Source organism: Medicago truncatula, chromosome 3, assembly GCF_003473485.1.
Source record: "Medicago truncatula cultivar Jemalong A17 chromosome 3, MtrunA17r5.0-ANR, whole genome shotgun sequence".
Lineage (NCBI taxonomy): Eukaryota > Viridiplantae > Streptophyta > Magnoliopsida > Fabales > Fabaceae > Medicago > Medicago truncatula.
The window spans coordinates 30,431,225-30,447,552 of NC_053044.1; the positions used below are offsets into that span (position 1 = coordinate 30,431,225).

Genomic DNA, 16,328 nt, shown 5'->3' on the forward strand with positions numbered 1-16,328 from the left:
GTGGTATGAAGGAGGAAAATCGTAACATAATTTTGAAGATAATGCTAGTACTATACTGTGTACGACTAACGTGAAGTTGTGGCACAATTAGGATAATGCTAGTCCGAATTCACAAGATATAAATAAGACTAACTTTTGTTTTGCTTATATTTGTGATCGGATGCGGTCTTTTTAATATGCATGTGTGTTCTCCAAAATCACCACCAAACCAAGTAACCAACCAAGGTGGTGGCCAAACTCCCTTGCCACAACCATACTACTCTTTTCCAACTCTATCATCATCACCATAAAACTCCATTACAGTAACATAAACAAACACCTTTCTTCTATGTCTGCATTTCCCAACAAAATCAAACCCATTTTCCCTTCCCTCCCAAAACAACCAACCTTAAACCAAATCAAACAAACCCATGCAAAAATCATCCTTTCAGGCCAATCCCAATCACGTCTCACCATTCACATTCTCTCTCTACTTTCTCTCTCTACCTCCCCTCTCAACTACTCTCTCTCCATTTTCAACTCCATTTCTTCACAAACAGTTTTAGCTTTCAACTCCATCATTCGCATTCACGCAAAATCAAACTCATCACCTTCAAATTCTCTCTCACTTTACTCCTCAATGCGACGCCGTTTCCTCAACGCTAATCAACACACATTCACCTTCCTCCTTCACGCCTGCACAAAAGGAAAAGATTGTTTCAATATTGTTTCAGGTGTTCAAGTTCATGATCATGTGGTTAAGCTTGGTTACACGGGCAATGTGTTTGTTCGTAACGCGCTTATTCATTTTTACTTTGAGGGTTTTGATGTGAGTGAGTATGCTAAGAGGGTGTTTGAGGAAGAGGTTGATGAGGTTTGTAGTGATGTTGTTACTTGGAATTCTATGTTGGCTGGTTTGGTTAGAAAAGGTGAGGTGAGAGATGCGGAGAAGATGTTTGATGAAATGCCGAAGAGAGATGTTGTTTCTTGGAGTAGTATGATAATGGGGTATGTTCAAAATGGGAAATTGGAAGATGGGTTGGAGTGTTTTAGGTTGATGAGAGAGAAAGGAATAAGACCGAATGAATCTATTTTGGTTACGATGCTTTCTGCTTCGGCTCAGTTGGGTTTGTTAGGGTGGGGGAGGTTTGTTCATTCGACTATTGAGTCTTTGAGGTTTCGGATAAGTGTTGCGATTGGAACTGGTTTGGTTGATATGTATGCGAAATGTGGGTGTATTGAAGAGTCGAGAGATTTGTTTGATGGAATGATGGAGAGGGATATTTGGACTTGGACTGTTATGATTTGTGGGTTGGCTTCGCATGATCGTGCAAAGGAAGCACTTGTGTTGTTTCGTGAGTTTATACGTGAGGGTTTTCGTCCTGTGAATGTGATTTTTGTTGGCGTTTTAAATGCTTGTAGTAGGGCTGGTTTGGTTAGTGAGGGAAGGTATTACTTTAAGTTAATGGTGGATGGTTATGGAATTTCGCCGGAGATGGAGCACTATGGTTGCATGGTTGATCTCTTTGCTCGTGCGGGATTAATAGATGAAGCAGTTCGGTTGATTGAAACGATGACTGTTGAACCAGATCCTGTAATGTGGGCAACACTACTTGATGCTTGTGAGATTCATGGGTTTGTGGAAATGGGCGAAAAGATTGGGAATAAGTTGATAAAGATGGATCCAACTCATGATGGTCATTATGTGCAGTTAGCTGGAATCTATGCAAAATCAAGAAAATGGGATGATGTAGTTAGAGTTCGCAGATTAATGGTTGAGAGAGTTCCCATTAAAGTTGCAGGTTGGAGCTTGATTGAAGTGGAGGATAGAGTTCATCGATTTGTAGCAGGGGACAGAGATCATGACCATTCTTCAGACATTTACAAAATGCTTGAAATAATAGGACTGATGGTATCTGAAGCTGGTTGCTCACCAAAACATCTTACCTGTGTAGCATGACATAGGAGAAGAAGGGGATCAATTTTCCATAACATCTTATTCAATCATTGAAGTTTCCCAAGTAGAGGAATAGTTGCAGCCTTGCAGGGGATAGTTCACCAAAACTTTTTCAGTCAAGACACTAGATATAATCTAACGAATGGAGTTACATCTGAATGGAAGGTCTACAATTTCCTCATAAATAAGATGGAAAATATAGTGTATATGACATGGAAAAATCAATTGTTGATCAGCAATAGAAAAATCACTTGTACAGGAAATTTATGAGGGATGTTGATTTAGACTTGGTGTAATAAGCTTGGTAAATAATGGTTCAGAGTTTAACATTCTTATGATTTTGGTTTGTTTGCTGATCGATGATATGCAAATCTTCAAATCATCAAAACTAGATGGAATTTGAAGGTATATTTGTTCATTGTCTGAGTTTTGACCTTTCAAGGCCATTTCTGTTTTTGCCCTGCAAATGTGTCTACAAAATAATCTGCATTGATACTGATCATAATCTGGTTCATGCCTTTCAGGTTTGGGAGCTAGGTTGTATTCTTAAAGTGAAGTAACTTTTTGGAGTTCTGAGCTGCACCAATGCAGTTTTTGGGCATTTTTCTGGGTTAGACTTCAATTATATAGTTCCTTGTTTGTGCTATTTGTGGGGGAGTAGTATTATCTCTTCTTGTATAAACCTATTTTGGGCGGTGTTCTTAAGCACATCTTGTGCTTTGGTTCTTCCCCTTTTATTCAAAATTATTTTTGCCTATAAAAAATTCCTGAATTTCCTTGGCATGGCGTTGTGTATATATGTGCATATGTGTGTAATGTTTGTGTTTAATCCACATTTGAATGAACTATAGGATGTTTGAATTGGCTTATTTTAGGCTTATTTAGAATTATCAGCTGGCATTAACGCTTATGGAATTCTTTATCAGAGAATATTATGAGAACTTCTGAGCTCCCATAAGCTGTTTTTCATAAGCTCCCCTAACAAGCTTATAAACTTGGGCTTATAAATTCCCATAAGCTGGTGGACATGTGTCCTGTTCAGCGAACCCAAAACACGTGAATCTCTCTTTTCTCTTCGCCTCTCGCCTTGCAAATCACTTTTGATCTCTTTGTTGCTATTTTTTGTTTCTTTGCTTTTTCCTTGTATTTTAGGTCAATTTGCTTGCTCTTGATTCGTTTCTACATGTATGTGATTTTTGTTTGTTCCTTTGTTCAATTTGCTCGTTCCTGTTGTAATTTTTGCTAGCTCCTGATTTATGTTGTTATCTTTGCTTGTTAATGATTATTGCTGCTCATTTTGCTTGTTATTCTTGCGTGTTATTGATTTGCTTGCTTGTCCCTGTTAAATGTAAGACACTCCTCGCTTTATCAGCAAAAGTAGTATTTCTTTTCATATCAAGCGATGGCTTCCTTCCAAACATTAGAATTTAAAACTCGGTAGAATTCTTTGATTAGGAATAAAACACACAAAATCATGGTAACCAACAACTCCACATCTTTATAAATATGAATCGAAGAGTCAATTAGAGAAACCTAGTTGCATATGAAAAGTTGGTATGGATAGTGACATTGTTCCAATACAATGAAGTTCCTAAGAACACATTCAGTTACTTGGTCTATTTTTAAATGTGGCATTTCCATCCTAGCCTTGATTCCTTGAACTTTATGCCCAAATAGTTTCTACCTTGAACTTTCTCAAAGCTAATATCTGTTTCATTCAACTTTGTTACAGTCCTTGGTACATCTTCTGGTTCATCTTCTATTTTTGGCTTTACTTGTTTGGATAACAATCTTTAAAGTAGTCAAGAGCAAGCTCAACAAAACCAACACAGTTTTCCTTGTTGCTACCATTATCTCCTAATACGTTCCTTTTGTGTAATTCATCTAATACAAACATAGGAAGCTGATTTTTCAAGCAGCAACAAATCCCTTCATATGATCTTCTAGATTCATGATATGGTGAACATGTAGTCATTTTCTGTTCAGATTTATTTGCTTTTCTCAAAAATAAATCCATGATGAAAACTGAGTCTAACAAAATATATTCCACAAACTGATCCACCATCCAAACTTCTGGCTTGGAATAACAGTTACTTATATTTTCACTGTTTTATTCAAGGAAAGCTTTATATCGTCCCAAAGCCTGTTTATTTGATAAACATTTCCAAAATGAATGAAAGTACTTTTGTTTGTGTTTCTCCTAATTTTTTTTCTGAATTGTGACTGAAAAAAGGACCCTATCCTATTTTTATTTTAATAACTTGCCTGTTAATGCTGAACTTTTGTTAGATTATCAAGTTTGGTTTTTTTGTAAATTATCTTTTGAAGCATTTAGATTTTGTAGGGTAGTATTCACTAATCACTACGGATTTATTTCACCTGCAAGCTATAGGATATAGTTACCTAGTAGTACTCAATGGATGAATTGATATGTAGAGGAACAGAATACAATATGTATTGATCTTAGTTATTTGGATACAAAGGATTGTGAATCTTTTTCTTTTTTTGGCTAGTTACTAGCAGCATGATATGGGCAGGCAGTGTGTAAGAAAGTGTTTTGCATAGATTGATTTTGGGAGCAACAAAATTACTGAGCTGAAAATTGATTGATTACCAGGATCCTTATTTTAGTGGAGAGGCACTACATTGTTTATATTACCATTTTTGTGATGCCCCTTTTCCTTGACATTTTCAGACATTGAAAAGAAAATATTTGGTCTCTTTTCATATTGTATTCAATTATTTTACTCACCGGTTCAAGTTTAATGGTCTGATAATTTTTATATCTTGATCCTTATAATAATATCAATATGAATTGCTTTTATAGTTAGTTATCAACATTCTGATTTAAATCGCAAAATCCTTGAATTTACTACTTCACTGAGCATCACTGATCCATATTGTGCATTGAATATCGGGGCGTTCTCTTTAGGTCTCCCAATATCTCTCTGATCCCCTAAATACATATCTTATAGTTATCTACTAGATGTACGTTTTTTTTTTTTTGTCAAACATACATCCAGTAGATGTCTACCGAATATGTATTTAGAGGACCTTAAAGATATTGGGGGGCTTAAAGAGAAACGTCCGGAATCTCAATTAACTGTTATGGGCCTCGGCACTTGGCCCAAAATTAGTTTGAACGTTCAGTTTTTTTTTTTTTTATGAAAATAACCAACCTTTTTCTAACCACACCCCTTATTTCTAACTGCGTCCATTTTTTTTCCACGAAAAAATACCCCTGTTCTAGTATTACTATGTATCTATATACTATTATTACTATTAGTTTTTGGTAGGATCCTTCGATCTTGATTGCAATGTTATGTTTTACGATCTTGTGTATGTATATACTGTTATTATTATTGGTAGGAGCCTTCGACCTTGATTGCTATGTTATGTTTTACGATCATTATCATTTTTTGTTGAGGAATATGTTTTACGATCTTTTTACCCTCTTTTGATCCTACAAATTTAATTGAGTAAGGTCCTTCGATCTCGGTTGCTATCTTATGTTTTAAGATTTCGGTACCCCTTTTGATCTTATGCAAGATTGATTGCTTAAAGGAATATTATGTAAAGGTAGATAACTTTGCAAATTTGGACCTTTGCTTTACTTGATTATATGAATTTCTTTAAAGAATAATTGTTTTTTGAGGTAAACTTGTTAAAGAATATTATGAAAGTACAAAGAAGGGAATACATGAATAATTTTATTATTGTGCTCTCAGTTGTTCCCATCCTGAATTTTCTTCTTTCATTATATATTCTGTTTTTATGTCACAGCTTCTTCTTTCTGTATTTGTGGCCACATAAATGGTTTTGTTTTATGCCTTGCCGAGAATTTTAACCTTAAAGCGAAACATCGTACATGTTTTGTTGTGCTTCATGCTGTTTCTGTCAGTCTCTTTCTGTCTGCTTCTGTCACAGCCTCTTCTAATTTTTTTTTTCTTTGAAATTATGATTTATTTCAACCATTGATAACTGACAGATCAGAGGAGAAGGGAGCATATATAACACCTGAAGCAGTGTCTCAGTGTTTGGATTCACAATACGCAATTTATCTTAATTTTTAATTTTTATTATATGGGAATTTATGGTTTAGTTAATTTCCCATTTAATATTTGTATATGGTTCAAGGTGTCATAACAATATGACTGTGCAACAATTGCATCAACAAATGCAGCATGAGTCTACACAATTCAAAATGTATTTTATTTTTTGTGGTTTGGAATTGCATAGTAGGTGTGTTTCAAGTACTGATAGTTTGGGAGTAGGAAGATTTGTTGCAACATTTCGATATGTATTTGAGGGGTCATGTCTACGTTACTCTCTCTTGTTTAGAGGATAATTTACTCTCTTATGATATCAACCAATTAAAATGTAATATACATAGATAACATTAAATGTCAAATAAATGAGTAGATTTTTTCTAAAATAAAAGAGTTAATCTTAATTATTTTTATTTTGAAGGAGAGTTAATCTTAATCATAAGGTAACTTTTAATACTTTTAATTTTTATTTAATTTTTTTTTTCAAACAACAAATGATTTAATTTTTTTTTATATTAAGGTGTTCAATCTTAATTAATTTAAACTACAAGACTTATAACAAATAAAATTTTACATCAAATTTTTTTCATCTGAATGTCCTTAAATTCATCATTTACATTCATAAAATTTCTTCCATTCTAGAACCCCGAATGTGAGAACAAAAACATCTTTCAAATTTCTTCTTCTTTATTCTTCCTTATTGATCAATTTTTGTTTCTTTTTCATTCTTCTTCCCATTTTGATTGTTCAATTTTGTCGTTCCAAATTGCCGCAATTTCCAATTATCGTGAGAATTGTCGTTGTTTCTAGAACCACGTCAGGTATCATGACTTTTTTTTATTTAAGCAGACAACCTAATAAAATCTGTTAACACGCATAGACTTGTCTCACTATCAGCAAAAACCTTTAAGTCCAAATAAAAGAACAAAAGTCTCATCAATAAAATGCTAGCAAACTCTCACAACATCACAGCGGCAACATCTGCTAGCAGCCCTCAAAGTACAACGGATGATTTACTCAATTGTTATAATTAACTACCTCACAACCAAGAAAAATCAAATCAAAAAGAAAAATTAAGTCATCATACCTGACGTTGTACTGAAAATACCGGCAATTCTCACGATATTTGAAATCATGACGATTCTCACGAAAATTGAAAAAATGCGGCAGTTGGAAACGACAAAATTGAACAATCAAAATGGGAGGAATAAATTTTATGAATATAACTGATAAATTTAAGGACATTCAGATGAAAGAAATTTGATGTGGAATTTTAATTGTTCTAAGCCAGTCTTGTAGTGTATATTAATTAAGATTGAACACCTAAATATAATTAAGGCAATATTACATTAGGGTCCTTTATCTTATTTATTTGTAACACTTTGGTCCTTTGTCTTTATTTTTTTTCCGTTTAGGTCCTTTATCTCTCTTAAAAGCACATATACATTTTTTTTTCCCATTTTTTTTATTAAAAAATACATAATTTTATTTTTAAAAATATATTTTTATTAAAACTGAAAAAAAATCCAAAAATATGATGAAGATGTTCATCATCTTCATCTTCTTCCTTTGAGTCTTCATCATCTTCTTTAAATAAAAAAAAAATTCTACTAAAATATATCTCCAAATATCGTGAATTAATCTTATATTCACCTCAAATCTTATTTTAAACACAAAAATCAAAACCTTAATTTCACAAATGTTGCAAGGCGGATGGTGGAGGCTTAATCACTGGCGGAAGGGTTAGGCTTTACGAAAGTTAAGATTGTTCTGAAAACAAAAAAATTGATGTGCAAAACTGCTATCAATTTTGTGGTTATTTTTATGTCGGGCTTGAATATTGAGTTAAAAAAAAATAAATAATAATAATAATAATAATAATATGTGACAATTTATATAACTATTTTTTTTTTGTGATGAAACTAAATCTCTTTCTCTACAGGAGTTTGATTTTTGTGTTTAAAAGAAGATTTGAGATGAATATAACATTAATTCATGATATTTAGAGATATATTTGTGTAGAAATTTTTTTGATTCAATGAAGATGATGAAGATTCAAAGGAAGAAGATGAAGATGATGAACATCTTCATCATATTTCTAGATTTGTTTCATTTTTAATAAAAATATATTTTAAAAAATAAAATTATGTATTTTTTTTAATAAAAAAATGAGAAAAAAGATGTATATGTGCTTTTATAAGAGATAAAAGACCTAAGTGGAAAAAAATAAAGATAAAGGACCCAAGTGTAACAAATAAATAAGATAAAGGATCTCTAACGTAAACATGTCTATAATTTAATAAAAATTAAAAGTATTAAAAGTTAACTTATGATTATAATTGATTCTTTTTTTAGAAAAAAATTGACTCATTTATGGTTTTAATATTGCCAATGTATATTACATTTTGATTGGTTGATATCATGATAGAGTAAAATACCCTCTAAATAAGATAGGGTAATCTAGAAAAAAACCTATTTGAGACCGATTGGGAGTTCAAAGTATATTTGGAACCGGGAGTTTGGTCTTGACTCTTGCCACTTTTTTTGTACACCAACTTTTTTGTGTGCGTAATTTTGCATTTTTTTTTGAAAGTAACTTTGCATAAATTATCAAACTATCTCAATTTAAAATTCTGTCATACATAACTAAAGGTATAATAATCAATTGCATTTGTTAAAATTCATATCAACTTTTTCACATTACTTTTTTACACAGAGACGGACCCGGAAATTTAAAGTCAAAGAGGCCAAGTACAAGGAACGCTTTTTTTTTAGCAAACAAGAAACATAATTTGTTGAAAAACTAGTTTTTAAAATGCAAAAGATATATAAGAAACCCTAAACTAATATTTTCTTGTTTCTTCAAGAAATTTATAACTGTAACAAAAAAAATGAAATTTATAACTATATTTAGTATGAGAGACATTAATAAGTAAGTTTAGTTTTCTTAAAAAAAAAAAAAAAGTTTAGTTATCATATAAATATTGACTTAATAATGGAAAAAATAGCAAAAAATAGGAAGAGAAAAAAAAAACACACTTGTAAAAATAATAGTGAATCCATTAGGGTTAAATGTGTTTTTGTCCAATGATAAATTGTTCAAGATAACATGAATTTGATTTTTTAGTAGAACAATTTTTGACCAACTTTTAAACAACCACATTGAATACAAACCTAGTCTACGCAAACATTGACAGCCAAAACATTCAAATTTTGATCACAAACTAACAAATAAAAAATCAAATTTTTTTTACAAATCTAAACAATAATATTTTACCTATTTTATTTAAAAAAAGACCATATAAAACTAACAATGTGAATATAAGGGATTTAAACACTTGTCATATTCTTGATAACTTGCTTTCCTTTGAAAAAACCAATTGAATGGAGATTGTGTTGGGTGACTTTGGCTTAATTTTGGTGAATTTTTGTGTTTTGGAATATAACGGGAGTTCATGTTGTTATTCTTGAATAAATCAAGAACACAATGACATTTAATTGTTTGTTGGAGCTAGCTACAATTAATTGTCGTTGAAGCGAGTTGCAGTTAACAATTATTAGAATATTAAAGAGTGACAATTAACCGTCATTAGGGATATTTTGGTATCTTCAGGGTGGCTGAGAGAAAAAATAAAAATAAAAAAGAGTAATTTTCAAAAGAATCGTATAGTTTTCTTACTTTTTCTTTTGTGAACAAAAAGGGCCAAAACCAAGTTTAATTTTCTTACTTCACATTTAAATCTGAAATATACATGCATAAATACTTTAATTGTTAAATATGTTTTTGGTAGGGATGACAAAATTGGTTGGACCCAACCAGTAGGGTGGCCGCCCCGCCTAACTCACTAAAACGGGTTGGCAACGGAGCTGGTGGGTTTGACCGTTGAGTTGAAGTTAGAAAACAAAACTCTCTTTTTCCTCTTTTTTATATTTTTTATTTTAAGTCATAATAAATTTTTCAATTTTCTCCTCTATATAATTTTGGTTAATCCTAATTCAATCCTACAACCAAATTTTGAGACTTAACACATCTATAGTGTTATACCCTGTTTTTGGACCTAAAAATACTGGGCCCAATTTCATTGCAAACTTTGTCAGTTATCAAATTTCAACTGCACAGTTCAAATTGTCTCTGCCTCGCAGTATTTTCAATCACAATTTTACCTATGTTTTTCTTGCATAAAACCTTTCGAAATGTCTTTACTTGTCTTGTAAGTCACTTAAAAGTGTCTCTGAATCATTATATTACTTTTTCTACAGTTTATTTCAAAATTTGCAAAAAAAGTCATACAGAAGGGTATTTTGGTCATTTCCTGCAGTGGGACCCATTTTCATCCTTGTGATTGTCTCTGAGTCTTTTTAATTTGTTTTTTTACATTCCATCAGTAAACCTTGCTAATTTCATTTCAAACTTGCATCTGAGTCAGTGTCGAGTTAATTTGATTCTGTTTAGGTCATTTTAGCCCTAGGGGCATTTTGGTCATTTCACATAAAATTTTGGCATGGGGAGGTTACTTTGAAGTACCTCATTTAGGCCATTGGTTCGTTTTAGTCCGTTTTGTCAATTTTATTTTTGTTTCACTTTACGTTTGGTCAAATTATGTTTTTTATTCAAATTTTATTTTTAATTGCATTTTGGTCCCTCAATTGAGGTCCCAAAATTGCATTTTTGTCCAAACTGTTTTTTATTTATTTCATGTCAAGTTTTTTTAATTTTGCAGTTTAGTCCTTAAAATTCTTTTTTTTGCAAAAGGTTCAAGTCCAATTAATGGCTTGGCACCCAAAAACCATGATAACAGAAATGGCGACTTCACTGGGGAATCTTTTTAGCGGGTCGCGCCTAGTTTTCCTTAGTTTATATATACGCTTTGTTTTATTACATATGTGAATACTTGTTTATTTTCATTTGACGTGTGGGGTGAGAATATCAAAAGTCCTATACCCGGGCTGAGTGAACTTATGTTTAGGTAGAGATATAATCGACAATTCGATCCGGGGGTTGCCTCGTGTATTGGATTATGCGATCAATCTCACATAGCTGAGGCATTTTGAAGGTGATATTGTCGGCGTGTGTTGTCATGCTTAGGCACTTCACTTTCAATTGTTCGACGAAGCTATGAACCGTAGTTACCAAACCCATCCTAGCCTTTTTAGGACGTAGTGCGGTGGCTAAATTGAGTGTTGTCTCAAACTTTAGTCGTCACGCGATACTACACTCAAACTAGACCTTCTCACAAATAATCATGGAACGGGTGTCGTCCTGTACTACCATGATATATGTGAGAGAGGTTGCAGTTTGGGAACTGTGTTAGAACCTTGGTTACTACTATCCAAAGCCTTAGTTCACCGGACGCCGTGTCCCTCCGTGGCCCCGTTACTTTGAAACTCAATCCACTTTTAACAACACCATCATGCATACATGCATTCATGCATAAACATTTTTCATGCATTCATCGAAGGGCTTAAACAAATGGAAATTTTTTGTAAATAATCACAGGTATGAAGAAGACTAAGTGCTACAAGTTCAAGGAAGTGGATTTGGTTAGTTTGAGAGAGTTGGCACTCAAGGTCAAGAGTCAAACAGGGTTCCGACTCCGGTATGGGGGATTGCTTACTTTGCTCCGAACCGATGTGGACGAGAAGCTAGTGCACACTCTAGTGCAATTTTATGATCCAAGCTTCCGTTGCTTCACCTTCCCGGACTTCCAGTTGGTTCCTACTCTCGAGGCTTACTCCAATCTAGTGGGTTTACCTATAGCCGAGAAGACGCCTTTCACCGGTCCCGGGACTTCTCTTACTCCTCTGGTTATTGCTAAGGATCTCTACCTCAAGACTTCCGACGTCTCCAACCATCTTATTACCAAGTCTCACATCCGGGGGTTCACTTCAAAGTATCTTCTTGATCAGGCTAATCTCAGTACTACTCGTCAGGATACACTCGAGGCTATTCTTGCTTTGCTTATCTACGGGCTCATTCTCTTCCCGAACCTTGACAACTTCGTGGACATGAATGCTATCGAGATCTTTCACTCCAAGAACCCGGTTCCTACTTTGCTAGCAGATACCTACCACGCCATTCATGACAGGACTCTCAAGGGCCGTGGGTATATTCTTTGCTGCATATCTCTTTTGTATAGGTGGTTTATTTCGCACCTTCCGAGTTCCTTCCATGATAACTCGGAAAATTGGTCCTACTCTCAGCGGATTATGGCTCTCACTCCTAATGAGGTGGTCTGGATCACTCCCGCCGCTCAAGCCAAGGAAATTATCATGGGTTGTGGAGACTTTCTCAATGTACCTCTTCTTGGTACTCGTGGAGGAATTAACTACAACCCCGAGCTTGCTATGAGACAGTTTGGTTTTCCTATGAAGTCGAAGCCCATCAATCTTGCTACATCTCCAGAGTTCTTCTTCTATGCGAATGCTCCTACCGGACAAAGGAAAGCTTTCATGGATGCTTGGTCCAGGGTTCGAAGAAAGAGTGTGAAGCATCTAGGTGTGAGATCCGGTGTTGCTCATGAGGCCTACACTCAGTGGGTAATAGATCGAGCTGAGGAGATTGGTATGCCTTATCCAGCTATGAGATACGTGTCTTCATCCACTCCATCTATGCCTCTACCTCTACTCCCCGCGACTCAGGATATGTATCAGGAGCATCTAGCTATGGAGAGTCGTGAGAAGCAAGTGTGGAAAGCTCGGTACAATCAAGCCGAGAATCTAATCATGACTTTGGATGGTAGAGATGAGCAGAAGACTCATGAGAATCTAATGTTGAAGAAAGAGCTAGCTAAGGCCCGTAGGGAATTGGAAGAGAAAGATGAGCTGTTTATGAGGGACTCCAAGAGAGCTCGAGGACGACGAGACTTCTTTGATAGATACTGTGATTCAGATTCCGAGTCCGATGATCTTCCGACTACTTCCTATGCTTGAGGGCTTCATCTGTTTATCTTGTTGAAATTTCAAAGTCTTCCTTTTGAAAATGCTATGTAGTTTTGATTATTTGCAAGATTTCTAATTTGTTTAAAAATCCTTCGATGAAAAAATAAGTCTTTCGCATTTGCATTTGCATATCATGCATCATATGCATCATGCATTGGTCACAAAGGCTTCCAAGTGCTTACCACCTCCTGGTTTCTCTGCCGCAGTGTGAAAAGTGGCTCGTGCTCAGAGAATTTACGAACCTGATAGAATCGATCGAACCAGATAATACAGAAGAAAGAAAAGGGCTATGGAAGAAGAGAACACGCAGCTTCGTACCGAATTGGCATCTTTAAGGGAGGAATTGGCCAAAGCTCATGATGCTATGACTGCTCTGTTAGCTGCTCAGGAACAACCAGTTCCTGTAGTTTCTACAGCTGCAAATGTGACTCCTACTGTAACAACTGATCCCCGCTCTATCATGCCATCCGGGTATCCTTACGGACTTCCGCTGTACTATACTACTAATACAGGGGCAGGGACCTCTGGTACTACCAACAATGGCCCAATCCCAGGGGCAAACTTAACTTCTATTAGTACCGCCTTGACTCAAGCTGCAACAACTGTTACCGAGCCCATTGTGAATGCGGTGCCTCTATTTGTCCATGCTAATGCGCACCACGGGAGTATTGCCACAACCGGAACTATGGAAGAGAGAATGGCAGAACTTGCCAAAGAGCTCCGACAGGAAATTAAGGCCAACAGGGGAAATGGAGACTCCATTAAAACCCAGGATCTCTGCTTGGTATCGAAGGTAGATGTTCCAAAAAAGTTCAAAGTCCCGGAGTTCGACAAATATAACGGGCTGACTTGTCCTCAAAATCATATTGTCAAATACGTCCGGAAGATGGGCAACTACAAGGACAATGATTCCCTTATGATCCATTACTTCCAAGACAGTCTGATGGAAGATGCTGCGGAGTGGTATACTAGTCTGAGCAAAGATGATGTCCATACTTTTGATGAGCTAGCCACTGCTTTCAAGAGCCACTACGGGTTTAACACTCGTTTGAAGCCGAATAGGGAGTTCCTCAGGTCCCTATCTCAGAAAAAGGAGGAAAGTTTCCGTGAATATGCGCAAAGGTGGAGAGGGGCAGCTGCCCGTATCACTCCTGCTTTAGATGAAGAAGAAATGACCCAGACATTCTTAAAGACTTTGAAGAAAGATTATGTTGAGAGGATGATCATCGCTGCCCCGAACAACTTTTCGGAGATGGTCACTATGGGAACCCGTCTTGAGGAAGCAGTCAGGGATGGAATCATTGTGTTTGAGAAAGCTGAATCTTCTACGAGTGCATCGAAGAGGTATGGTAATGGACACCACAAGAAGAAAGAAACGGAAGTGGGGATGGTGTCAGCTGGAGCCGGTCAAGCTATGGCTACTGTTGCTCCTATCAATGCAGCCCAAATGCCTCCGTCATACCCATATATGCCGTATTCTCAGCATCCGTTCTTCCCACCGTTTTATCATCAGTACCCTTTGCCACCCGGCCAACCTCAGGTTCCTGTCAATGCCATCGCTCAGCAGGCACAACATCAACCGCCAGTTCAACAGCAGCAGCAGCAATATGCTGGACCAACTTTTCCTCCTATACCAATGTTGTACGCAGAACTTCTTCCAACTCTACTCCAGAGAGGGCATTGTACAACTAGACAGGGCAAGCCACCACCTGATCCGTTGCCTCCAAGGTTCAGGTCTGATCTCAAATGTGACTTTCATCAAGGTGCCTTAGGTCATGATGTCGAGGGGTGTTATGCTTTGAAGTATATCGTGAAGAAACTCATTGATCAAGGGAAGCTGACTTTTGAGAATAATGTTCCACATGTCCTCGACAATCCGCTACCAAATCATGCCGCTGTGAATATGATCGAAGTGTGTGAGGAAGCTCCTAGACTTGATGTCCGCAATGTTGCCACTCCTCTGGTGCCTCTACACATCAAGCTGTGCAAAGCTTCTCTGTTCAGCCATGATCATGCCAAGTGTCTAGGATGCCTCCGTGATCCTTTGGGTTGCCATGCTGTTCAAGACGATATCCAAAGCTTGATGAATGATAATCTTCTGACTGTCAGTGATGTTTGCGTGGTCGTGCCAGTTTTTCACGATCCGCCTGTCAAGAGTGTACCTTTGAAGAAGAATGCTGAGCCTTTGGTGATAAGGTTGCCAGGACCAATTCCTTATGCTTCGGACAAGGCAGTGCCATACAAGTACAATGCTACTATGATAGAAAATGGAGTAGAGGTGCCTCTAGCCTCCTTTGCCACAGTAAGCAATATTGCCGAAGGGACTTCTGCAGCGCTAAGAAGCGGGAAGGTTCGTCCGCCATTATTTCAGAAGAAGGTAGCTACGCCAATCACTCCACCAGTTGAAGAAGCAACTCCAACCGTTGTTTCACCCATTGCTACAGATGTGAATCAGCCAGGAAAATCTATAGAGGATTCGAATTTAGATGAGATTCTGAGAATAATAAAGAGGAGCGACTACAAGATCGTTGATCAGTTGCTGCAGACTCCTTCAAAGATATCTGTATTGTCATTACTCTTGAGCTCTGAGGCTCACAGGAATACCTTGTTGAAAGTGCTGGAGCAGGCATATGTTGACCACGAAGTTACGGTAGATCGGTTCGGTGGCATAGTGGGAAATATTACTGCTTGTAACAACCTCTGGTTTAGTGAAGAAGAGTTGCCGGAAGTGGGAAAGAGTCACAATCTGGCTTTGCATATCTCGGTGAATTGTAAATCAGACATGATATCAAATGTGTTGGTGGATACTGGTTCCTCCCTCAATGTAATGCCCAAGACAACTCTAGATCAGCTGAGCTACCGAGGGACCCCTTTGAGAAGAAGTACTTTCTTGGTCAAAGCTTTTGATGGATCTCGAAAGAATGTGCTGGGAGAGATAGACTTGCCGATAACCATTGGCCCTGAGAATTTCTTGGTTACTTTCCAAGTAATGGACATTAATGCATCCTACAGTTGTCTGCTGGGAAGACCGTGGATACACGATGCAGGTGCGGTTACTTCCACCTTACATCAGAAGTTGAAATTTGTGAAGAATGGAAAACTCGTTACGATCCATGGTGAAGAAGCATACTTAGTCAGCCAGTTGTCTTCCTTCTCTTGTGTTGAGGCAGGGTCTGCTGAAGGGACCGCTTTCCAAGGTTTGACCATTGAAGATGCAGAGCCTAAGAAGGCTGGGGCTGCTATGGCTTCATTGAAAGATGCTCAGAAGGTTATCCAGGAAGGTCAGACTGCCGGCTGGGGCAAGGTGATACAGCTCTGTGAGAACAAGCGTAAAGAAGGTCTCGGGTTCTCTCCGTCGTCAAGGGTTTCCTCAGGAGTCTTCCACAGTGCTGGGTTTGTTAATG

General features: G+C 36.6%; 1 protein-coding gene across 2 annotated transcripts; it reads left to right on the forward strand.

Annotated features, from left to right (window-relative positions):
• Positions 1-192: 192 nt before the first annotated feature.
• On the forward strand, positions 193-6,230 carry LOC25491007 (pentatricopeptide repeat-containing protein At5g48910). Of its 2 annotated transcripts, XM_024778355.2 has the most exons (3): positions 193-2,341; positions 2,461-2,546; positions 5,925-6,230. In XM_024778355.2, the coding sequence occupies exon 1, from the start codon at positions 329-331 to the stop codon at positions 1,937-1,939; it is 1,611 nt and encodes a 536-aa protein (XP_024634123.1). In that variant the 5' UTR covers positions 193-328; the 3' UTR covers positions 1,940-2,341; positions 2,461-2,546; positions 5,925-6,230. The 2 variants fall into 2 exon arrangements, with proteins under 2 accessions (XP_024634123.1, XP_013460375.1); XM_013604921.3 differs by lacking the exon at positions 5,925-6,230 and having other exon boundaries at positions 2,461-2,814.
• The last annotated feature ends 10,098 nt before the right edge of the window (positions 6,231-16,328 follow it).

Excerpts from the sequence above, each read along its gene's own strand:
- LOC25491007 (XM_024778355.2), top strand. The coding sequence starts at position 329 with ATGTCTGCATTTCCCAACAAAATCAAACCCATTTTCCCTTCCCTCCCA.